Source organism: Doryrhamphus excisus, linkage group LG16 (genome assembly GCF_037039965.1).
Source record: "Doryrhamphus excisus strain RoL-2023G ecotype Guam linkage group LG16, RoL_Dexc_Guam_v1.1, whole genome shotgun sequence".
NCBI lineage: Eukaryota > Metazoa > Chordata > Actinopteri > Syngnathiformes > Syngnathidae > Doryrhamphus > Doryrhamphus excisus.
The window spans coordinates 9,792,298-9,815,800 of NC_136372.1; the positions used below are offsets into that span (position 1 = coordinate 9,792,298).

Below are 23,503 nucleotides of genomic sequence, written 5' to 3' on the forward strand. Positions count from 1 at the left end.
GCTGCTTCCGGAGTCCCACAAGCCATCAGTGCTCGATAGGACTCCTTCTTCAGCTTGACGGCAGCCCTGACCTCCGGTCAGCTAACTCAGCAATGGAGGCACGGAATATGGCCCTTTCGGACTCAATATCCCGGTCCTCCCCCGGGATGCAGGTGAAGCGCTGCCGGAGGTGAGAGTTGAAGACTCGACGAACGGGAGACTCTGCCAGACGTTCCCAGCACACCCTCACTACTTGTTTGGGTCTACCAGGTCTGTCCAGCAACCTCCCCCGCCATCTAATCCAACTCATCACCAGGTGGTGATCATTTGACAGCTCAGCCCCTCTCTTCACCCGTTTGTCCAGAACATGCGGACGCAGGTCTGATGATACGACTACAAAGTCGATCATTGACCTGCGGCCTAGGGTGTCCTGGTGCCAAGTGCACTTATGGACATCCCTATGTTCGAACATGGTGTTAGTTATGGACAAACTGTAGTTCGCACAAAAGTCCAATAACATCACACCGCACGGGTTCAGATCAGGGAGGCCGTTCCTCCCAATCACGCCCCTCCAGGTCACACTGTCATGTTGAAGTCTCCCAGTAGAATGACGGAGTCACCAGCTGGGGTGCTCTCCAGCACCCCTCTGATGGACTCCAAGAAGGCCGGGTACTCCGAACTGCCATTTGGTGCGTACACACAAATGACAGTCAGGACCCTTTCCCCAGCCCGAAGGCGTAGGGAAATGACCCTCTCGTTCACCGGGGCTGACTCCAACACAGAGGCACCAAGCCGGGGGGCTATTAATAAGCCCACACCAGCTCGCCGCCTCTGCCCTGCAGCAACTCCAGAGTAGAACAAGGTCCAGCCCCTCTCGAGGAGTTTGGTTCCGGAACCCAAACTGTGGGTCGAGGTGAGTCCGACTATGTCTAGTCGGAATATCTTAACCTCTCGCACAAGTTCAGTTTCCTTCTCCATCAGCGAAGTGACATTCCATGTCCCAAGAACCAGATTTGGCCACCAAAGACCAGGTCGCCTACGCACCCGCCCTTGACCGCCACCCAACACACATTGCACCGGACCCTTATGCTTGCCCCCATAGGTGGTGGGTCTACGAGGGGGAGATCCTGTGTGGCTTCTTCGGGCTGGGCCCGGCCAGGCTCCACGGGTGAAGGCCCGACCACCAGGCGCTCGCCTGCGAGCCCCTCCCCCGGGCCTGGCTCCAGGGTGAGGTATCCCACATCCGGGCAAGGTACGTTTTCTCCTCTTGTTCTTGCTCATATGGGTCTTCTGAATCACTCTTGGTCTGTCCCGTCGCCTCGGACCTGTTTGCCTTGGGAGACCCTACCAGGGGCATATAGCCCCAGACAACATAGCTCCTCGGATCACTCGGGCACTCAAACACCTCCACCACGATAAGGTGGTGATTCACGGAGAGGCATTAATATTCATATTATATGAAAATCTTACCTTCCACATTGAAACAGAGCCCAATTGAAGCAACTTTTAATATTTTTAAATTATGTCATAATATACTTGGAATAAATCCAACTCCATCTATGAATCAACCTCTTTGGCATAACCCGGATATTTTAATTAATAAAAAGGTACTGAAATGGAATATATGGAAAGATAAAAGGTATTAATAGACTATGACATTATTTATGAAAATTCTTCTAAATCATTAAGTGTATTATCTGATCAATATAGTATACCCAGAAGTCATTTTTTAAATTATATTTCTCTAAAACATACAATTAAAAGATGTATATCTCTTGAAAGTATGACTTGCCACAAACACAATCTGGAGGATGCACTCTTTCATCAAGATATAATTAATAAAAGTGCAGTTATAAGATTTTATGAAATGATAACTGAACATCATACTAGGAAAGCAAATTATATGTGTGTTGATAAATGGATTGTTGATTTACTTATTTTACAAAATGATATGTCATGAGATAATATTTGGAAAATGTTAAACCTTTTAGATATGTTTAAAAAGGTTGTGTCAATTTAAAATTGCCTACCCTCGACCATCTCTGTTGTACCCTCTGCCAGCTGTTTTCGGGCGAGAGGCGGGGTATACCCTGGACCGGTTGCCAGCCAATCACAGGGCACATATAGACAAACAACCATTCACACTCACATTCATACCTACGTATGGACAATTTGGAGTCGCCAATTAACTTAGCATGTTTTTGGAATGTGGGAGGAAACCGGAGTCCCCAGAGAAAAGCCACGCATGCATAGGGAGAACATGCAAACTCCTCACAGAGATGGCCAAGGGTGGAATTGAATTAGGGTCTCGTAGCTGTGAGGCCTGCTCGCTAACCACTCGTCCGCCGTGCAGCCCTTTTTACTAAAAAAGAAGACCTGAGCCACAGCAGAGGCCTGTTGCTCCTGTAGGGACTGCTACAGTGAATTTACTAAAAACGTCAGTCATGACCAACACATTCTCGACAGTTCCAACAACGTAAAGTCAATGGCCAGGATAGTATTGGGTTGGTAGGTGAAGCTTTCCGTCGCCAAAATGGAAGCACAACCTTACACAAGCCAAAAGGCATCTGTGTGACGATCACCTGTTTTGTGGTGCTCGCCCTCTCTCTCGCTCTCTCTCCACAGTGTATTGCCCTCCTTGAGCTGGGACAGCTGGACGCACCTGTTCCTCATTAGACCTCACCACTACTTAAGCTGAGTGGAGGCAGCTGAGAGTCGCTGGATCTTTGCACTCGCTACCTGATGTCTCCGCATGCCACAGCCTCGCTGCCAGCATTTCCCCTGTCGCCCAGTTGTCCCTGTCTCCCTAGCCAGAGGGCTCTTCTTAAGCTTTGTACCCTGGTGTACCACTTCACCAGCGCTTTCAGTTTAGTGTGCTTTCTTTCCCATTCGTTATTTCCTGGTGCTGCCACCAGCGCCCCTAGTTGTCTTTCTGTGCCCCCCTGAGTCATTAAAAAACTTTTTATTTCCACTTCCCGCATCTGCATTCAGTGGTCCACCTCCGGGAAACCGTAACAATCCGACTGAATTCAAAAAGGCCAAAGGGTGTATTGTCAGGTTCAAACTCCTGTGACACTTGTAAAAACACTTAATTACAGAAGAGACAGACAACGAAATTCAAAGTTTCTCGCAGCGAGGAGAGTGAAACAACATACCCAGTGACATGCCACTCCACTCTGAGTATGCCATTCACGCTCCTCTCTTTTTATTTTCTTTAGGAGGTCCCTAATACATGGTCATGCAACTCTAAGAGGAGGGGGAAGCAAGCCGTTGCACGAGCTGTACTTGTTGTCTGTGTGTGTATGTGAGAATAATTACTTTTTGTGCATGTGTTCTTATCTCGGCTCACTTGATCGGTTTATTATCCGTCGACATATAAACATTTTGTCCAGGGTTGCTTTTTCTTCCTAAGCTCCTAATGTTTTAGTGTTAAGATGGTTCAGTTCTTTTAGTGCCGCTTGTTTTACCATTTTATCAGCAAACACATTTCCTAATGATATAGGATCTGTATTATTTGTAATATGTGTTGTGCATTTGCATACAGCAATTTGTTTTGGCAATTGCACTGCTTCTCGTAAATCTGTTAATAATCATGCATGAGTTACTGTTTTTTCCGTTGATGTTATCATACCTCTGTTTTGCCAATATTGTGCAAAGGTATGTACTGTTGAATATACACATTGGCTATCAGTATAAATTGTCACCTTTTGACCTTTTATTAATTTGCATGTTTCTGTAAGTGACTGCATAGCCTGTTATTGTTTTTACCAAATCATTTTTCTTCGAGGAACCATCTACAAAATCTCCTCTTTTTGTTAGTGCCTGATCTAATAAGTCTGGTCTACACTTTGCAGTTTGTGTTGTTAGGTCATGACAATCATGTGGTTGGCCTTCCCCAGGGAGTGGTAGGAGGGTAGATGGGTTGAGCGTGGTGCATCGCTCAAGTGTCAAGTGTGGTTGGGACAAAAGTGTCGTCATGCAAGACAGATGTCTAGCAGGAGACAAAAATGTCATGCTAGTCTGTAATAGCAGGGTGGGAACCGCATGAGGTACTTTTAGTACGAGTGGATGGAATAATACAATGGTTGCACTTGTTTCCACGGCTAAAGGTGCTGCTATTACAGCCCGCACACAATGTGGCATGGCGCACGCTACTGCATCTGGCTTAGAAGAGTAGTACGCTATTGGTCTTTCTTTGTACCATACTCTTGTAGTAAGACTGAGGTCATGTAATGACCTTTACAATCTATAAATGTATAAATAAAGAGTTAGTGCGAAGTATGAAAACAGAATTTGTTGCTTTTTACTTTGAGTTATATCATGTGCTCTATAGAGAGCAGTTGTATTATATTTTGTACATTGTACAAAATTTGTGATTTTGTTTTGCTGTTTTTTGTGGATATTTGCTTTTTTCACTTGGGATATGACAGATAAAAAAATATATTTTCCTTTAGAACAGGAGTATGATGATTTCTATGAGAATGAAAACTATTTAGCTGAGCCCTGTCTCAATAGAATATATGAGGAGTCACACTTAAGTTTTTTGAAGCCAGATGAACATAAATCATTTAGCTTTGAGAATGACATTGATCCAGATGCAAATTTTTATAAAGATTGGAACCCTGGGTCCAAATATTACACGGAAAATCTGTTTAATGAACTCGGTCTGGATGGATTTTCAATTATACACTTAAATAGTCGAAGCCTCTATGCAAATTTTGATCAAATCAAAGAAAATTTGCAATCATTAAAACATAGTTTTCAAGTCATTGCCATCAGTGAAACCTGGCTGACAAATGAAAAGGGCTCCAATTTCATATTAGAGGGATACAATCATTTTAGTGTAAACCGCAAAACTAAAAGGGGTGGTGGAGTGGCTCTCTTTGTACAGAAAGACTTTCAGTGTAGAGTGGTTGACAGTACGGTTGTGGATGATATCATGGAGAGTCTGACAATTGAAATTCATTCCACGAATCTGAAAAGTATTATTGTGAGTTGCATATATAGGACACCTGGCTCTTGTATTGATTCCTTTGTTAATTCCATGGTTGACATTTTAGGTAAGGTATGTGATAAGAAACAAGTTTTTGTTTGTGGTGATTTCAATATTGATTTAATGAAATGGAATGAACATAAAATGACAACAGAATTTTGCAACACAATGTTCAGTTTAGGTATTTGGCCCCTAATTGATAAACCGAGTCGAATAACTAAAGAGAGTGCAACACTTATAGACAATATTTTTACAAATACTCATCAACAAGTAACAAGTGGTTTGCTCATAAGTGATGTCAGTGACCACCTTCCTGTTTTTGTAGTTGTGCATAATTTAATTGCTAAATGTCCGACTGATAAAAATAAACTTCCCTGCAAATTAAGGAGATTAAAAACACCAGAAAGAACTGAAGCCTTAAAGAAGGATCTTAGGAATTGTAATTGGGATGAGGTTTATGTCGATGATCCAGATTTAGCATATGATGCATTTTTGTCTGTATTCTTGAAATTATATAATAAGCATTGTCCTGTAAAAATGTGTAGGGTGAAAGATCAATATGAAGGTAAACCATGGATTACAAAAGGTCTGCAAAAGGCATGCAATAAGAAAAATCAACTGTACAAAAAGTTTTTACAGCAGAGAACTAGTGATAGTGAGGAAAAATATAAGCGTTATAAGAACAAACTAACTACTATTATGAGAACTCAAAAAAAGGAATACTACAGTAAAATGTTGGAGGACAGTAAAAATAATATACAAAAAACTTGGAAGGTAATCAATTCTATCATTCAGAATAAAAATAATAATTCAGAACTTCCTGATTTTTTTATAAATAAAGTTAATGATAGAGTGAATGATTTAAAAAATATTGTTGACGAGTTCAATGACTATTTTGTAGATGTTGGAGCTTCTTTGGCAAAACAGATTACTGTATCTGATGACAACAAAAATATGTTTAAAAATTTGATCAACACTAGTGTTAGTTCTATGTTTCTAAGTGGGGTACATGAAACTGACATTATTGAAATTGTAAGAAAATTAAAAAATAAGAGATCACTCGACATCCATTCCATTGATACAGTAATTATTAAAGATGTTATTGATTATATTGTCAGACCTTTGACCTATGTTTGTAATCTGTCTTTTCAAAAAGGGACCTTTCCTGACAACATGAAGTTAGCAAAAGTGATCCCAATTTATAAAAATGGTGACAAACACTGTATGGAAAATTACAGACCAATATCACTTTTGCCACAATTTTCAAAAATTTTAGAGAAATTGTTTGTGAAACAATTAAATCTCTTCATTCATAAAAATAAATTATTAAGCGAAAATCAATACGGATTCAGAGAAGGTAGAACTACTGCATTTGCAGTAATGCAAATGGTAGAAGAAATATCAAATGCAAATGAAAATGGTGAGTGTTCTATTGGTCTGTATATTGATCTGCAGAAGGCTTTTGATACCATAGATCACAGACAGTTATTGAAGAAATTAGAGATGTATGGAATACGAGGGGTTGCTCATTCTTGGTTGGAAAGTTATTTAGGTAATAGACACCAGTGTGTACAAATCAATAACACTAGTTCAGCACTTAGAAAGATCACATGTGGTGTACCACAAGGATCAGTGATTGGTCCAATATTGTTCATTCTCTATATCAATGACATCTGCAATGTAACTGGTTTTTTTAGATATGTAATATTTGCAGATGATACCAATTTGTTTTGCTCTGGTAAGAATTTAAAGGAACTTTTGCGTTGTGTAGAAATGGAGCTGGAAAATCTCAAGACTTTGAGACGTTTGATGTCAATAAATTATCTTTAAATATTAAGAAAACAAAATTTATGGTTTTTGGGAATCTAAATGAAAGCGATTGTAATGTTAAACTGAAAATCTGTAATGTTGACATTGAAAGAGTTTCTGAGACTAAATTCCTTGGGGTTGTCATTGATCAAAAGTTAACATGGAAACAACACATTGAATATATCAAAGGGAAAATGTCAAAATCACTTGCAATCCTTTATAAATCCAGATATGTATTGAATTCCAAGGCTTTGCATTTGATCTACAATTCATTGATTGTTCCCTACACATCTTACTGTGTGGAATTGTGGGGATCCACTTTTAAAAGCACCATAAATTCAATAATAAAACTGCAAAAACGAGCAATACGTATCATTAATAAGGCTGACTATTATGCTCACACGGAGCCACTTTTTCTAAATTCTCATGTCATGAAATTTTACGATTTGTTTTATTATAGAATAATGCAAATTATGTTCAGAGCAAAATCAAAAACGCTCCCTGACTCAATACAGAAGTTCTTTTCATTTCAGGAGAGTCCCTATAATCTCAGAGGTGTTTGTAAATTTACTGTACAAAAAGCTAAAAAAGGTATGAAAAGGAGATGCGTCTCCATCACTGGAGTTAAATTCTGGAATGATGCCAACATAAATTTAAAAACATGTCATTCTTTTTTGGTTTTTAAGAAAATGGTTTGTAAAGCTATTTTTGAAGTTTATAAGTGTGATTAATTTTCTGTTGTTGTTTCTTTGCTTTTCTGGAGGTTGGTAGCCTAAAAAGCTGAAATTATAGGATAGGCTTTTATAAGCAGTTTGCTTCTGCCTATGCCTTTTCAGTCATTATTATTCAACACATGAATTCTGATTTTGTGATTATGTTATTGATGTCAATATTGTGTACAATATTTGGTGTTGTTATGACTGAATAAACTAAACTAAAAAAAAAAAAAAAAAATGTTTTGCTGTAATCAGGTAGTGCTAGAATCGTACTTCCTACCAGTACTTTTTTTAACTTCACAGAATGCTTTTTCTGCATCCTCATTCCACTATAAGGGTGCTGTCATTTTTTATGTCTGTTTTATACATTAAGTTTGTTAATGGTGACACTATTTGTGCATAGTTTGGAATCCAACATCTACAATAATTATGTTACATTTTTCTAATCTCTTCTCATAATTTGGGTTATGTCCACCTACTACACCATCATTTTGACTACTGTTGCTCAATAACCCTACTCTCGTTATCTTCCTTGCATGTATCAAAAGTGTCTGAGTCTTTCTCCTCACTTACTTTTTTTGTCTTTTTCCTCCTTCCAATATTATCATATCTCTTCTTTAGTTTTCTATTCTATTAATATAATAATTATTATTATAATTGTTTTTTTTTTGCAATATCTTGTAATTTAATTAATTTAGGGATCAATAATTGTCCATTAAAATCCTACTTGCTAATCCATATTTCCAGATGGTTTACTTTGGTTGGTTGGCACTAAAACACGTAACACCAATCCTTGCACTTTAGTACTTCCTTTTTTGACTTGTGGTTTTCCACTTTTATTTCCCATCTTGGGAATAATAATTAGGTCCCTGTTGTGATGAGCTTCCTAGGGAAAACTAACAACAGGGTTGTTTGTCAGTGAGAGAGTAATGAACTTTTCTTTGAGGTAATTCTCAAGCTCCTACCCCGGTGAGGGCGGAGAATTCTTGCCTCTGCTTCCTCAAAGACTTACTCTTTTTCTCACCCTTTAATATGAAGACCTGTCTAGTGACAAAATCTCCCATTCACACACTCATTCCTACTTTGAAAACGTTTTCGCATTCAAACCCCGAAAAGGTCTTTAACCGCGGAGGCTCACCTTTTCTAGCCTGTTGCGACCGCCAACTCCGCCTTATTGTGAAAGACCGCCAACTCCGTCTTATTACAAAAGACTGCCAACTCCGTCTTATTACACAAGACAACTCGAGTTCAACTTACTGCAAAAGACTCAGAGTCCGTCTTACTGCAAAAGACTGCCGAGTCCGTCTTATTGCGTAGAACTGCCAACCCCGTCAGAGAGATAATAAGATACACTTGTAGTCAAAAATGACTAATGACCCTGATGATTAGATTAATGACCCTGATGATTAATGACCTGTCATGACGTCATCACCATGTGCCGGAAGTGGCATTATCACTCTGTACCGGAAGTGGCGTCATCACCGTGTGCCGGATGTGACGTCATCACCATGTGCCGGAAGTGACGTCATCACGCTGTACCGGAAGTGGCGTCATCACGCTGTACCGGAAGTGGCGTCATCACGCTGTACCGGAAGTGGCATTATCACCGTTTTCCGGAAGTGGCATCATCACCATGTGCCGGAAGTGGCATTATCACTCTGTACCGGAAGTGGCATCATCACCGTGTGCCGGATGTGACGTCATCCCCGCGCTCCGGATGTGGTGTCATCACCGTGCGCCAAAGTGCCGGACATGGCGCCATCGCCACGTGGCGGCCGTGACGACGTCGCCACGTGCCGAACATGGCGCCATCACCGCGCAGCGGCCTACAAAATACCCGAGATCGATTTATCGACTAATTTGGATTAAATATTGGTGTAATTAATACAATAACATATATTATTTATAATTAATTGTAAACCACCCCCCTACCCCTCCCGTCAGTCCTCACACAGCCCTTCTTTGTCGATCCATCGGGCCGGTTTTCTCTTATGTGTTTTCTGTATGTGAATCAATTTTAAAAAACATGTGAACGAATTAAATAATGAACGCCTTACCTCGTAGATCCACCGGCATCTCCGTCCGTCCATCAGGCGTGTGGGTATAAACTCTGATAGAACCGCTTTTGGAGATCCTCAGAATCTAACCTCAGATTTTAACAAAGTATTTTAACAAAGGGCCGACTGCAGCTTCAGGCATGAGCGCCTTAACAAATGGCCGTCCACTTCCTCAGGGATGTGTGTGCGTGTGAGCTGCCTAAGGCAACCCGTGAATGTGCGACCGGATGGTTTAATTTGATAAAAAACATAGACGTTTGACCCCCCTCGTACTCGTCGACAGCTTCTCCGGATGTGTGTGAGTGTGGGCTGCCTAAGGCAGCCCGTGACCGCGCGACCGGATGGTTTAATTTGATAAAAAACATACATTGTTAAAAAACCTCGACGTGTGAGGGGCCGACTTAGACATGTACGGGCATGTCCGGATTTTAAAAAACTACCGCTGCGTCAGCATGGCGTATCGGGGGGATGTGGGGGGCGTGGAGTACAATAAGCCACAAAACCTAGCTCCAGATGAGACGGCCTCATTGTACTCAAAACTCGTCCGTCTTCATGAAAGCATTCTACCCCATCAACAGTATGATCAGTGAAACTTCGGTCTCTATTTACCATCACGATGAAGATGACGACAAAAATGCTTCACGTAAAACCCTCATGTTTCTGCAACGGAGGCAGAAGCTTCCGAATTACCCTTTGGAGGCGAGATGGAGTCTGGAGGATTATGGCCAAAGTGGTTTTTGGGGTTACAAGTTCCACTACGGTCTGGGAGAGTTGTCCTTTTTTCAAACCGAAGATGTTCAAATAACAACATTCCCCGACGTGGCAACGCTGAATTCCAATGACTGGGGTGTGTTCGATTGTATCATTCCATTGATCATGCAGCAACAAACGGCTTTCAGCGCTGTGTGGATGTCTCGGAAATCTGCGAGCGGACGCTGGTTCTTCAGAGTAAAGGTATCCAAGAAAACCAAAAAGCCAGAGATGGATGATGATGCGGACGATGCAGAGTTCATGTTAGAATCATACAACTCAGATTGTGGAGTTTTTTGAAATTACCCTTGAGAGCCTGGATCGAGATAATTACCCCCTTGAAGGAGGAGCTCACCGAGCTATATTATCAGGCCCGCCTATGGCAGAATTTGGTCCAGGTCGTGAAAACGCTTTAGGGGGTTGTCGTTTCACATCACACACCACCCAACACGTAACATCTTGTGAAGATGGGGTATAAAAATGGTCACTCACAACCAGAGACACACGCCTGGACACAGACAGCTTTTCCTGCCGATCGCTTTTTTGGGAGGTCATGGTTGAATCTGAGCTAAAGATCTCAGGGGTATCGGCGATTGAGACAGCCGCCCGTGGGCCCGATTCCCCGCCAATGCCTCCACCACCGGTGTACCCCTGGACAGCGACAGAGGGTTCAACTTTACCACGGCCAAGGCCCGATTCACCCAGACCGCCGACATTGCCGAATAACCGGCCGAGAGAAGGTATTAACAGAGTCCTACTAGAGCCGATTGAGGGGGAGGAAGAAGAGGCGAGCGTCATCGCCCCACCCAACTCACCGGAGAGAGAGGTCGGAGAGATTGAAGATGATGATGGTCTAAACATTGTAAAGACCGAGGCGGATGAGGATGGTCCCGGAGCACGTCCTTTTTTCAACTTTCCATCCCCCTACACTATGTACCTCGTTAAAAGGGCAACCCGCCACATTTTCAAGCGTGTAATGCGGGGATATGTGAAAGACGAGTGTTACGGATGCCTAGTGAACCACCCCAGCCAGACCGAGCACATGTGTCTTTATGTGGACCGCCATTTTTGGATCAGAGATCACTTTTATCCTTTGATGAAGAGGGTCTGTACACCAAGATTTCTACCGGCTATTCACCACATGATCCGTCTGGGCGACAGCCAAGCCGACCCCGTCACTGTGAGAAACCTTGCCGAATTCTACCTATCACTGCTTCAGTTTGAGGTAGATATTACAGACGTCGAGACCGATGAATGTGACGAGCATCGCCCCCTCCTTGAAGAGGTCTACAGATTTTATCAGGACTAAATTATGGGTGGTTACTTTACAACGCTTTACAACCGGCTCGAAAGCCGGTACATATCGCAGCGGTGGATGGACGTTTTGGACAGAGCATTAAGACCCACCTCGGACGGGGATGCCGTCGTTGAAAAACTGGAAAAAAACATGCAAAAAGTCAGATCTCTCGATCTGTCGGAGCTACCATGGGACGCGTTGGTCTTACAACTGGTTTACATGTCTGAAACAAGTCTGTCTGACACAATTCAAGATATACTTGTACACTGGCAGAATGATTTTAATGTCGGTCGTTTATTTACAATTTACACCTTGTTTGTGGATGCTGTAAGATACCGTATGCAAAACAACCTGCCTTAAAACATTCTTTCAGAGTTGAAATCATTACAATCTTTTCTTGATACGAATGTAAAACGTTCAATTTTGATTCAAGGTTTAACGCTCATTAGATCGTAGAAAATGTATGTTTTGTGAGAATTTAATAAAATATACAAGTTCTATCCTGTTGGTTGTGTATTGATTCATTTGCATTTAAACCAAGTTAACGTGCGACCACATGCCAGCTCCTTGTGGGTGTGGGCGGGGTGTGTGTGTGTCACATCATTGGTAAATTAGGGTGTTAAATCAGAAATACATCATTTCCATTATGAGTGACCGTCGCATGCGTAAAATGTTTTATGATCCCGCACACCCCGCTGGGTTTAGCGGTGTAAACCGATTACATCAAGCCCTGCAGGATGAAACGGGTCGCAAAGTCAAAATCGCCAAAGTTAAAGATTTTTTATCCAAGCAAGACGCTTATACTCTGCATAAACCGGCTAGAGTTCACTTCCCCAGGAATAAAGTTTTTGTATCAAGACCTTTAAACCAATTTCAAGCAGATCTTTGCGATATGCAGGTGTTCGCCGATCACAACGACGGTTATAAATATTTATTAAACGTCATAGACGTGTTTTCAAAAAAAGCCTACGTGCGTGTGCTGAGAGACAAGACCGCGGCAGAAGTCGCGGGAGCTTTTCGATCCATCTTTTTAGAAAGCCAAATACCCAAGAAGCTGCAAACGGATCGAGGCAAAGAATTTTTCAATAAACAGTTATCCGCTCTGTTAAAAAAGCACAACATCGATCATTTTGCCACAGCCAGTGATCTGAAAGCGTCGGTTGTCGAACGCTTCAACAGAAGTCTAAAGACCAGGATGGCTAAATTCCTCACGGCTAACAACACGCAGCGATACATCAATGCCGTACAGGATTTAGTCAATAGCTACAATGACGCATACCATAGCAGTATAAAAATGAAACCCAATCAAGTTAATTCAGAAAATACTCTGCAGGTTTTTCAAAATCTGTACGGAGCCATCCCCCTCAGGTATCAAAAACAATTAAAAATGAATTTCAAAAAAGGGGATCTCGTAAGAATCTCTAAACTGAGGGGTGTATTTGATAAGAAATATGAGCAGAGTTTTACAAATGAACTGTTTACAATAGCCGAAACCGTACATAGGTTTCCCCCCGTGTACAAGCTTGTGGATTACGACGGGGAACCCATTGAAGGCTCATTTTATGAGGCGGAGCTACAAAAAGTTAAAATATCAAAAGATAAGGCGTTTCACATTGAAAAAATTCTTAAAAGATGTACGTTTAGAGGTCAGAAGCAGTGTCTGATACGCTGGAAGGGTTGGCCTGAAAAGTTTGACTCGTGGGTCCCAGCCGCTGAGATAACGGATATATAAAGCTCACCCTACAGTAGAAACCCCCGCAGAAGCGGTCATGGAGTCCAATTCGGAGGAAGGTTTTTATGTGACTTTACCGTCAAACTCCAGCTACGACGTGTTTCCAGGGAATACAACAGCCGCTTACAGAGTAAATTTAGCTCAACACATTCACCTCCAAGGAAAATGGCAGGTGGCTCTCACAGAGATATGCTACCCCCGTACCTGGTTCAATGTACAACGAGGGTCCGGGGTATTTCACATCGTTGACATGTGGCAACACGGAGTCCCCGAACTCAAGACAACCGAGATCAAACCCGAAGACTTTAACGTACGCCATGGGCGTGGGGATACTTACATCGATGAGACGCTGCAATACGAGTCCCCCGAAACTCTTGATGAGAATCGATTTAAAATCCAAACTCTAACCACGGATGCCGGATGTTATAACACGGTAGAAATCATTACGAAAGAGATAAACCATGCTATTAAAAAAATTGCTCCAGAAATTGGTCTATATTACAACACGCTCAAACGCAAGTTCACATGGAAGGGGAGCGGTCGTTTTAAATTAAGGTTTTCCCCACCGCTGGCGTACATACTCTGTTTGAACCCCGGACGGTGGTTTACATGCGGTCCGTTTGCGGTCGAATCACCTCACACAGCCGATATAAACGCGGGGTTTTATAATTTATTCATTTATACCGACATCACCTCGCATCAGATAGTTGGAGACGCGTTCGCTCCGCTTTTAAGGACGGTTCCGGTTCAAGGGGAATACGGAGAGATCGTATCTCGTTCTTTTAACCCGGCTTACTATATACCTATTTGTAGAAGGCATATTGAAAACATAGGTGTTGAAATCAAGACCGACCAGAACCAACCCGTCGACTTTAGACACGGAAAAGTGATTGTGACGTTACATTTTAAAGCATCTAAATAAATAAAAGATGGTGATGATCGAGGTTCGTCCGGATCTATACCGATTCGTCCATTACTATGAAAATCAAGCCGGGGGGTCAACTCCGGGGTTTCACGGAGCACCTGTGCAATACGGTCGCGGCTTGGGCTCGGTCTTTGCTAAATTATTTCGCTTTATCATGCCGCTGGTTAAGAAGGGCGTCGGTCTGGCACAACCCCACTTAAAAACAGCGGCCAAAAATATTGTAACCGATGTGGCCGGGCGCGTGATGGAAAAAATGCATCGAAAAGAGGAGGGGCAAGAAGGCTCGGGTCTGATGGTTTTAGCACGAAGAGCAACCAAGAGACCTATCGGATTACGCATCGACGGGTATAAAAAACACAAAAGCGCTTCAAAAAAGAAATCAGTATCACGCAGAAGACGTCCGAGAAGCAGCGTCGACATTTTCTCTTAACTCCAAAAAAAAAAAGATGGCGTTGTTACACCACAAATCACAGGACTGCGCCTTGACCGAGTTGGATCTGTTTTCAGCCCCCATGACCCAGCTCTCCATAGAGCACACCCAGTATGTTGAAATTCTACCTTTGTCGCCCTGACTAACGACGGACCTATTGAATTCTTTATCCCCGGCGATGGAAGTAAATATCTCGACCTCTCGGACACACTGCTTCACCTGCGACTGCAGGTGACCGACGGGGATGGGGGTCGTTTGGATCCTAACGCCCGCGTGGGTATTATCAATTACCCCATCAATACAATTTTCTCACAAGTGGATGTGACCCTCGGTGACAGGCTGATCTCCCAGTCCAGCGCCACACACTCTTACAGAGCCGTAATAGAGACGCTGTTGAACTTTTCAGAGGATTCGCTAAAAAGTCAATTCACAGCCGGTATGTTTTATAAAGACACGCAAGGTTTCATGGACTCGACGGCGATCGCCGGCGATGACGTTAATGAGGGCCTGGTCAAAAGAGCCCGAGTGATTGCGGGGTCGAGAGAGTTTCAAGTGCTCGGTCCTATCCACGCCGATATTTTTTTCTGCGAAAGACTGCTCCTAAACAAAGTGGATCTCAGACTCAAACTCATCAAAGCCAGCGATAGTTTTTGTTTAATGAGTCCCCCCGATGCAAATATCCGTCTAAAAATACTGGGGGCCTCGCTTTTTGTGAAAAAAGTGACCGTCTCACCCGCCGTCAGCTTAGGACACGCAGCCGCTTTGACTAAAGATAATGCTCTTTATCCTCTATCCAGAATTAACGTAAAAACATTTTCTATACCCCAACACTCCCGCATATGCCATCAAGATAATCTTTTCCTTGGTAATACACCCAGGTATGTGGTTTTGGGGCTCGTAAACCACAACGCGTTTGTAGGGAGAAGAGATCTTAACCCTTTTAACTTTGCCCATCACGATGTAGAATATTTAGCTCTGTGTCAAGATGGCCGCCAGATCCCCTCCAAAGCTTTCCAGCCTCAATTTAATGAAGGGAATGCGATTCGTGAATTTCATAACCTGTTTACATCCACAGGAAGACATTTAAAAGATATACCGCTCTGTATAGATCACGAGGATTTCAAACAGGGTTACGCTCTATTTGTTTTTAATTTGAATCCCAACGAAGATTCCGGGGCTCTTGCACCTGTATCCAGCGGCACGGTCAGACTGGAGATGCGGTTTAGAGTCCCCCTCCCCCACACCACCACCCTCATTGTGTACGCCTGTTACGACTCCATTCTGGAAATTAATTCAAAGCGACAGGTTTTGGTGGACTATTACGGAAAAGAGATTGAAACCCTCATGAAACGTCTCCAGGGCAAACTATTTCAGGGCGTTTACGCCTCAGACGAGCTACAAGCGCTACATCCCAAACCGCCGTGCTTTTACATCGTCAATACGCATCCGCGTAGCTTACCCGGAGAGCACTGGCTCGCCTTGTCCTTGGAAAAGGGTGGTAACTGCAGTTTCTTTGACTCTTTTGGATTCCCCCCGGATTTCAAATATTACCCCCAAAGTATAGTGACATTTTTGGAGAATAATTCTGATCGTATAGTGTATCATAACCAACAACTTCAACACGAGCTATCTACCACATGCGGCCAACACTGTGTGTACTACCTATGCAGAAGAGGGTGCGGTCTGTCTTATCAAGACGTCATAGACAGTTACACAGACGATGTGCTTAAAAATGATGCTATGGTCTCCGCATTTGTTGAACGTGATTTTTTAAACTGCGGGGGGCAGCGGGCGTGTTCTTTTCACAAGTTTAAAGATTGTCGGTGTTTGTGACAATATAATAAACACTTCATTAAAGACGCGCGAATGCCTTTGTGTGATTATTATATATTTTATTTATCATATCGAACACGTTTTTCATTCAAAAAGACGTCCACTTTATACTCGCGGATGTCTTTCTCCTCTTCTTCTTTTTGACGACTACATCCTGATGCGCCTCTTGGTTAGGCGATCCGTTTTTGACGGTCCTAAATTGTTCACGAGCTTGAGGGTTAGATACGGTTGTTGTAGGAACATTGACTTCAGAGAGCACGTGGAGAAACTCGTTCCAACCTCTAGGCGGGGGTTCCTGTTTTCTTTTTCCATAGTCTATTGTGAGGTGTTTGAGTAGATCCGTCATATGCGATCCTTTTATAGGTTTTCCTTGAAAAACAAACTCACTCATCGGGGTCCACGCTGTTCTATCGACGGATAATTTCTTCAAAACATATTCAGCATTTCTGCGTCGGCGTGCGGGGATATTTTGTAAAATGTCCGTCCAACCGCAGACCTCGCGATCGGCACCCATTACCCCCTCCTCCCCCGGCTGCTCTTTTTTCCTCTCGCTCTCCCCCTTCTGGATAAGGTCATGAATAGGATCCTGAGGCACGGTTAAGGTTAGCGAATGACGCTCGTTCTGATCTTGTTTAAGGAATCCCAGGTAGCGCTCCAACAAAGCCTCGTACTTTTTAACCTTATCGTACTGATTCAACGTCCGATCTTCTAACACGGCCCTCATTTTTAAATCCAAATCATGTTCTGCGTCTTGTCGGATGGATGGCTCTGTTCTACCCAGCCTCTCCAATTGTTGCGGCGAAACAAGAAACATCTTCTGCGTCGTCCTCAGAGACATCTTTTTTAAATATTATTAATCTCTCCTCAATAGTCCCCCCAAAAGACTACCCAACGCAGGCACAACCGTGGCAAGCAGGGGGAGAATAAAGCCACCTCTCTGACTGAGAGCGGTTCTTTTTCTTTTCAGACTGGTTTTTTTATTTGCCAGTAAGCGTATAATATTCTTTTGTTTTTTAAATTTTTTGTACTGAGACGACGACAGCGGTATGTGACCTCTTAAGAGATTTAACGCAATCTCGCATAGATCCTTCACCAAGTCTGAGGAGCCGTGAGCCAAGATATCTTTACGCTTTCTCGGTGTTGCGTGAAACAGGGCTTTGAGCTGCGGGGCGTTTCTTTTTAAAAGCTTAGACATGATATCAGCCTTTAGGCATGTAAACGGTAGGCCAGTGGTGGGGTAGTAACCCTGTCCTCAGTCTATATTGTTCTGGACATGCGGGGGTCAGATCCAGTAATAAATACCCGTGCGGCTCTTTGGTGGCGTCCTCAAAACTCTCTAAAAAATATTTCTTTCTCATGGGGAAAATCTGGTGAGCTAAAACTCTTATTTGAAGCATATCTCTAGGGTTTTTAAACAGCACCATATAATTACTGTTTAAACTGATTGTCCGGCTGTATTTACCTTGGTGGAAGACGTTTTGAGTCATCAAAATGACGCTCATATTCCTATGATGTCTGTACTGCGTAAATATTTTTACAACCTCGGGGTGATCCGAAGCTTGGAAGATCAAATCATCCAGGATGATGAGATGCGTCTGGTCACGTGGAAAGAGGTTTTCATCGTCAAAGGAATCAGGCAAACCCTCCACAAACTTGAGTCTTTTATTCCTTTTTTGCATTTCATCGTACATGGGTTGATAAGAGGTGTAGATCCACACCACATTTTGCGGTACACATTTCATGACATGTTCACAGTTTTCTAAAATACTTTTTACAAAAAAGGTTTTTCCACAACCGCTGGGACCTGAAATCAGACATGAAAACGGTAGCTCTAACCTAGGGTCAAAATTAACCCGCCCCATATCCATTTTTGTGCTAATAGCCAAACGGGAGCGTTGTCCCGTCAGGCAAGAGCCGTCTTTTGTCGTACACCACCCTGAACTTTTTCATGAATGTTGTGTTTTTCAAATGAAACCCCCTTTTATCACGTATGATGCTATGCTGGGGTGTTTCAAGAGCTGCGGCCTGTGTGCGGTCTGATTGAATGTAACCCTCCACCAGTGTTTTGACGCTGTCAAAATTGACTCGTTCGCAGCACTCTTGCGTTTGTGTGATACCTTTCACCTTCAACACAGTTTTCCCGCTGTCGCGGGTTTGTTAAGCGTAGCTTTTAGGACCGGCTGCGACAAACTCCTGAATGCTGTCACCGTTCAGTTCGTCCGTCAAATCACCCAAGTAATCCCCCAGCGGGAGAGGTGTCTCCCCCTCTTTAACGACGTAAATAAGGCTGTCTGTGTCAGTGTAAAGAACCCGCATCTGTAGCTGCTCCAGGTACCTGTACATTAACATCCTGGCGTACGCCGTTGTAAAACAGGCGTAAAAGATGTTGGAGGATTTACCGGAGGGCTTGATGTAACGCCGATTGTAATTATACTGTATCATCGCCACATCATCGTTGAGGAAGGAAAAGTACTTGAGTTCATATTTACCCGAAAACATGAGGTTGAAAAAATCGTCAGGGTTTCTGACGAGTTGGGTTTGGGCTAAATTATCCCTCTGTCCTAGTTTCCCCCAAAGAGAATTCAGAAAGAGTTTAGACATCTGTCTCTTTGCCGGGTTTGGTTTGATTTTAGACGGGTCTAAGCGGATACCCTGATGGGTTTGGTAGTCGCGTAGGTACTTTTCTCTGCTTTCGTCATCAACCACACCGGGGGGGTACTCGGAGGCCTCCTGTTTCCCCTTCAGAAAAGTATGCATATAATCCACAAAGATGGCGTCGCTAGACCTTTCAAAATGCCACACCTCCATAATCGCGGCCACCCTGTAACCTAATTCAACGGCTTTGTTGAATTCAACCGTGACCCACACACCGGTCAGAGCCCTCTTGTCATCATCATGGGAACACGACCCCTCCTGGTTGTTTGTTTCGGCACATGTACGACATAGTGGAAACACCAGTTTCCCCTTGGATGTTTTGTGCGGAAGAACAGGAAAGAAAAGGCCTCTAGGCGGGTAAATTTTCGCTTTAATGAGACCGTAATAGTTTCGCGGGTCATCAAAGTCTCTGTGGATAACGCGGGGGTGACCTAGCGGGTAAGCAAAGTTGCTGTTCACATAAGGATACAGGGAAGTGACATCAACGTACATCACGCGTTCGTTTTGCGCAGCCGTATACCTTAGAGTAAACGCACTCGTTCGACCCCCGAAAAAGGCCTGCCGTGGTGAAAGAGGCTCCGGAGGGTTATAGTTACGCAGGAATGCCTGCACCCCCGGATGCGTCTTTTTCATGTTATCCCACTCGTGCTCCTTCATTACCGTGACACGCGTCCCGTGTTTGGTCTTTAACGCCTCTAATTTCTTCTCAGTTTTGTCACGCAGCTCCTGAAAGGGGCGATTCGTCAATGGACAAATCTCCATTGAAAAACAATCGGAGCAAAAAAACAATCGGAGCATCCGTGAAAAAAACACCCCAGAAACTCCCAGACATATTTTATACCCCCTGACTCGGCATAACCGTCTACAAAGTACTCGCCAATCTTTTTTTCACCAGAGTTCAGCGCGTGTTTAATGAACACTTTTTTGCTGTGAGCAACCCATTCCAAATATTGGATGCCCGCTTGTGAGTATGATTTGTGTTGACGCGCATAATTGTCTGGCGGCGGTATAGCGACCGTGTTAGGTTTTAAGAACCTGGTCCTGAACACTTTCATACAGGCTGAGGCTATGGTGATGCAGCTCATCAGGTCTACATCCGTCTCGCTAAGAAATTCATCTCTGAATCTAGAGCACGCCTGGAACAAAATGTCAACATCGTTTTTGCAATAGAGCAAAGCTTCTTCCTCAAAGTTAAATGTGCCACCGCACTCTTTACCGTACCAAGCAAGAAACAACTCTTTCTCAGCCGGAGCCATACGCTGTAGGCCGTAAGCGTCGGGCGGCGGGTATGGGCCTACGTACTTTAGATGCTCCATGGAGCTGAACTCGTGCGGAAAATAACCTTTAGTTTGATTTTCAAACCCTAAGGCTTTGGGCATGGCGCTGAGTCGCATGGTGAGGAATGACAGCGAATCGATGTACTTTAAATTGTAATCTTGGTCTGTAAAACTCAGAACTTTACTCCCCGTCATGATAATGGATGGCGTGAGTTTCATCTCTATCATTTGATTGAGGATCAAATAGCTGTCAAATCCTCTTGCGTTGTGAGCTATTAAAGTCGACCCTTTAAACTTATCTCTCCTGAAGTGGAGGAGAAATTTTTTGACGCAGTCCACCCCAAACCAACTCAACTCAGTTCCGCCCAATGTTTTTGTACACACCAGGTAAGGGACGTGTTTGTTGTTTTGATCAACGTAGGTTTCAAAATCATAGAATATCAGGCTATCGCATGGTTTTTCTGTCGTTAGCGGTTGCATGAAACACAGGTGGGGGGTTGCATCATTATCACGAGGCATTTGTTCGTTGCAGGTCTGACATCGTCTAACAGGACATACATGCTTTCTGGGGGGTTTGTTCTTGTTGACGTAGTACGTCATATTGCATTGATCACACCTTTTCCACAAGTCGCACGTGCTAACGCAGACCCCGCTTTTGGTCGTGTGTTTGCGCTCCTTGTGTTTGGCAAAACAAACTTTGGTGCGGCATACTTTGCGACAATCGGAGCAGTAAACTCCGGCCATCTCCTGCCGCATGCAGTCATGTGTTGTGCAAACGGGGCAATGCCATTGACATCGATGTGTGTTGAGATTGTCGTGACCTTTGTAGCAAAAATGGCAGAAATACCTGTGCCCGACAAAAGCCGCTGCTGATTTTACACCGTAGTAGTGATTCTGCGCCAAAAACAAAAACAATGTGTCTGTCGATTTGGTGAAATTTGTCTCAAAATGACAAAGCGGTGTAAATCCCTCATTTCTGTACAAGACAACAATTTTACGATTCAGAACCGTCTCAAATTTATGGATGTCATTAAAACCCACCGGGGTATGTTCGCTCAAGCCTACACAATGCTGTAGGTGCCGACCCCGTTGCCTGGCAGACTCTACCGTCTGATGGCTATCTAGCATCAGAGCTATAATGGTGGCGAAGCATAATTGATCTCTATTGTACAGAGTGTACAAATGCCGTTTTTTCTTTTGGATGATTTCACAATCAAGTGTATTCTCCAACTTGCGTTTTCCCCCACCTCTCTGGTCACGTACCACCTGCATGACGAGTTCTAAACCAGCATCGGTCATGACTCCAGCTGCACAACATCGCCCGGTGCTGAAACACCTATAGCTCTATCGACTAAATCATTCACGTGTTCCATAACACCTACGTAGAAGGTCGCAAAGTTAGGTACACGCTCAGGAGGGGGAATGTTTAGCACACGTCTTATTTCCACATTGTTGAAACGGTCTCTGTTCACAATCTGTGGCTCGGCCAGACCTCCCCCGGCTTGTGAGGACGGCTCGTCGTGTATACAACCAGACGCTGATGGCTGATTAAGCCGCTCAAGCGCTCTTTCAAGTGGATTAAAAAAGTCTTCAAAGTCTGCGATTTGCCTGATAGCAAAAAAAGGATCATCACCAGCATCATAATGATCGTTTGTTTCGTTTAGTGGGTCATTTTGCTCGTTGGGGATTCTATTTAACTCGTTTATGACATCCGCCAGTTCACACGGTACATCAGCGGGGTAACCCTCATCCATATTAAAATCCATAGGTCTGACAAAAACAACAAACGCTCCACATTACCAGACTTCAGCTAAGATGTGAAGCACGTGAGTGAGAAGACTTTTCATCAACAACTTTCGAGCTCTGATTCTTTTCTTTCGATCCGCCGCTCCTCTGCTTTGTCGTTTACCCCGACCTCTGCTTCTTTCTGCGAATGAATAATATCACCGTCGTTATTATAATGATCGGATATCACCATATTATAATGATCGGATATTGTATTGCATCATCAATTACACACATTACCTGGTTTATCATCAGAGTCTTGGTCACACCCCCCTGACTCTGTCACCACAGACTCTGTCACCACAGAAGCCGGATCTTTCTCACGACCTCCATCCGCTTCTACACACTCCTTTGCGATGTTGCTTAACCCTGTAATTCATGTTTAAATGTCATCACGAGCCTCGTTGTTAACTTGATGTAGATCGATACATACCCAAGTCCCGTCGATGCGCTTCAACACTCATTCGGTGACCATGTGGCTCAAAATCATTCTCCTTTGTATGATCACCTTCTCTCCGGTCTTTGAACGTTCCGCAAAATTGCCCTTCCGCAACTTTGTGTAGCGCTGTAATTGATGTTTTTAAAGTCATACATCTTGTAACACATAGCTCTGTAGCTGATGTTTTAAAATTAGCTTTACTAGGCTTATGATCCAAACTTAATGCAAATCAGTACTTACCAACTTCCACCTGCGGCAACACCTCATCAAAGTCTGCTACAAGTCATAACGCCGTCAATTAAAACAATGTGAATATCGCCGACTTAAATTTTGTCATAAGTACTCACGAGTGTGATTTCCCCGTTGTGGATGAACTCCTGCTTTTACAATATCTACAAAAATATAACGCCAGTAATTGATTGGATTCTTGAAGTTAAAGGTTTGGTTTTAAGTTATAAAACAAAACGACGCATAGTCACCAGGTTTCATCACAAATGTGTTGAGTTCTCTGCAGAAGTGTATGTAGGTAATGACTTTTGGCTGACTGTTGATCTTGTTTTATACCCGTGGAATACTGTTGATGGGGTAGAATGCTTTCATGAAGACGGACGAGTTTTGAGTACAATGAGGCCGTCTCATCTGGAGCTAGGTTTTGTGGCTTATTGTACTCCACGCCCCCCACATCCCCCCGATACGCCATGCTGACGCAGCGGTAGTTTTTTAAAATCCGGACATGCCCGTACATGTCTAAGTCGGCCCCTCACACGTCGAGGTTTTTTAACAATGTATGTTTTTTATCAAATTAAACCATCCGGTCGCGCGGTCA

At 43.3% G+C, this 23,503-nt stretch overlaps 2 protein-coding genes across 2 annotated transcripts; one reads left to right on the forward strand and one right to left on the reverse strand.

Moving 5' to 3' along the window:
* Window positions 1-13,583: 13,583 nt before the first annotated feature.
* Window positions 13,584-16,252, forward strand: LOC144901885 (uncharacterized protein F54H12.2-like). The gene is made up of 3 exons (XM_078797341.1): window positions 13,584-13,766; window positions 14,920-16,186; window positions 16,248-16,252. The coding sequence occupies exons 1-3, from the start codon at window positions 13,584-13,586 to the stop codon at window positions 16,250-16,252; spliced, it is 1,455 nt and encodes a 484-aa protein (XP_078653467.1).
* Window positions 16,253-18,172: 1,920 nt separating this feature from the next.
* Window positions 18,173-23,221, reverse strand: LOC144901864 (uncharacterized). Its single transcript, XM_078797261.1, has 3 exons — window positions 22,672-23,221; window positions 22,479-22,607; window positions 18,173-22,380 (listed from the first exon to the last, which is right to left on the reverse strand). Exon 3 carries the CDS (start codon window positions 19,972-19,974, stop codon window positions 18,679-18,681), a length of 1,296 nt encoding a protein of 431 aa, XP_078653387.1. The 5' UTR covers window positions 19,975-22,380; window positions 22,479-22,607; window positions 22,672-23,221; the 3' UTR covers window positions 18,173-18,678.
* Window positions 23,222-23,503: the final 282 nt, after the last annotated feature.

Coding starts and splice junctions, on each gene's coding strand:
- LOC144901885 (XM_078797341.1), top strand. CDS start 13,584: ATGTGGCAACACGGAGTCCCCGAACTCAAGACAACCGAGATCAAACCC. Junction 13,767..14,919: donor ATGCCGGATGTTATAACACG/GTAGAAATCATT, acceptor CTGCGACTGCAG/GTGACCGACGGGGATGGGGG.
- LOC144901864 (XM_078797261.1), bottom strand. CDS start 19,974: ATGCTCCGATTGTTTTTTTGCTCCGATTGTTTTTCAATGGAGATTTGT.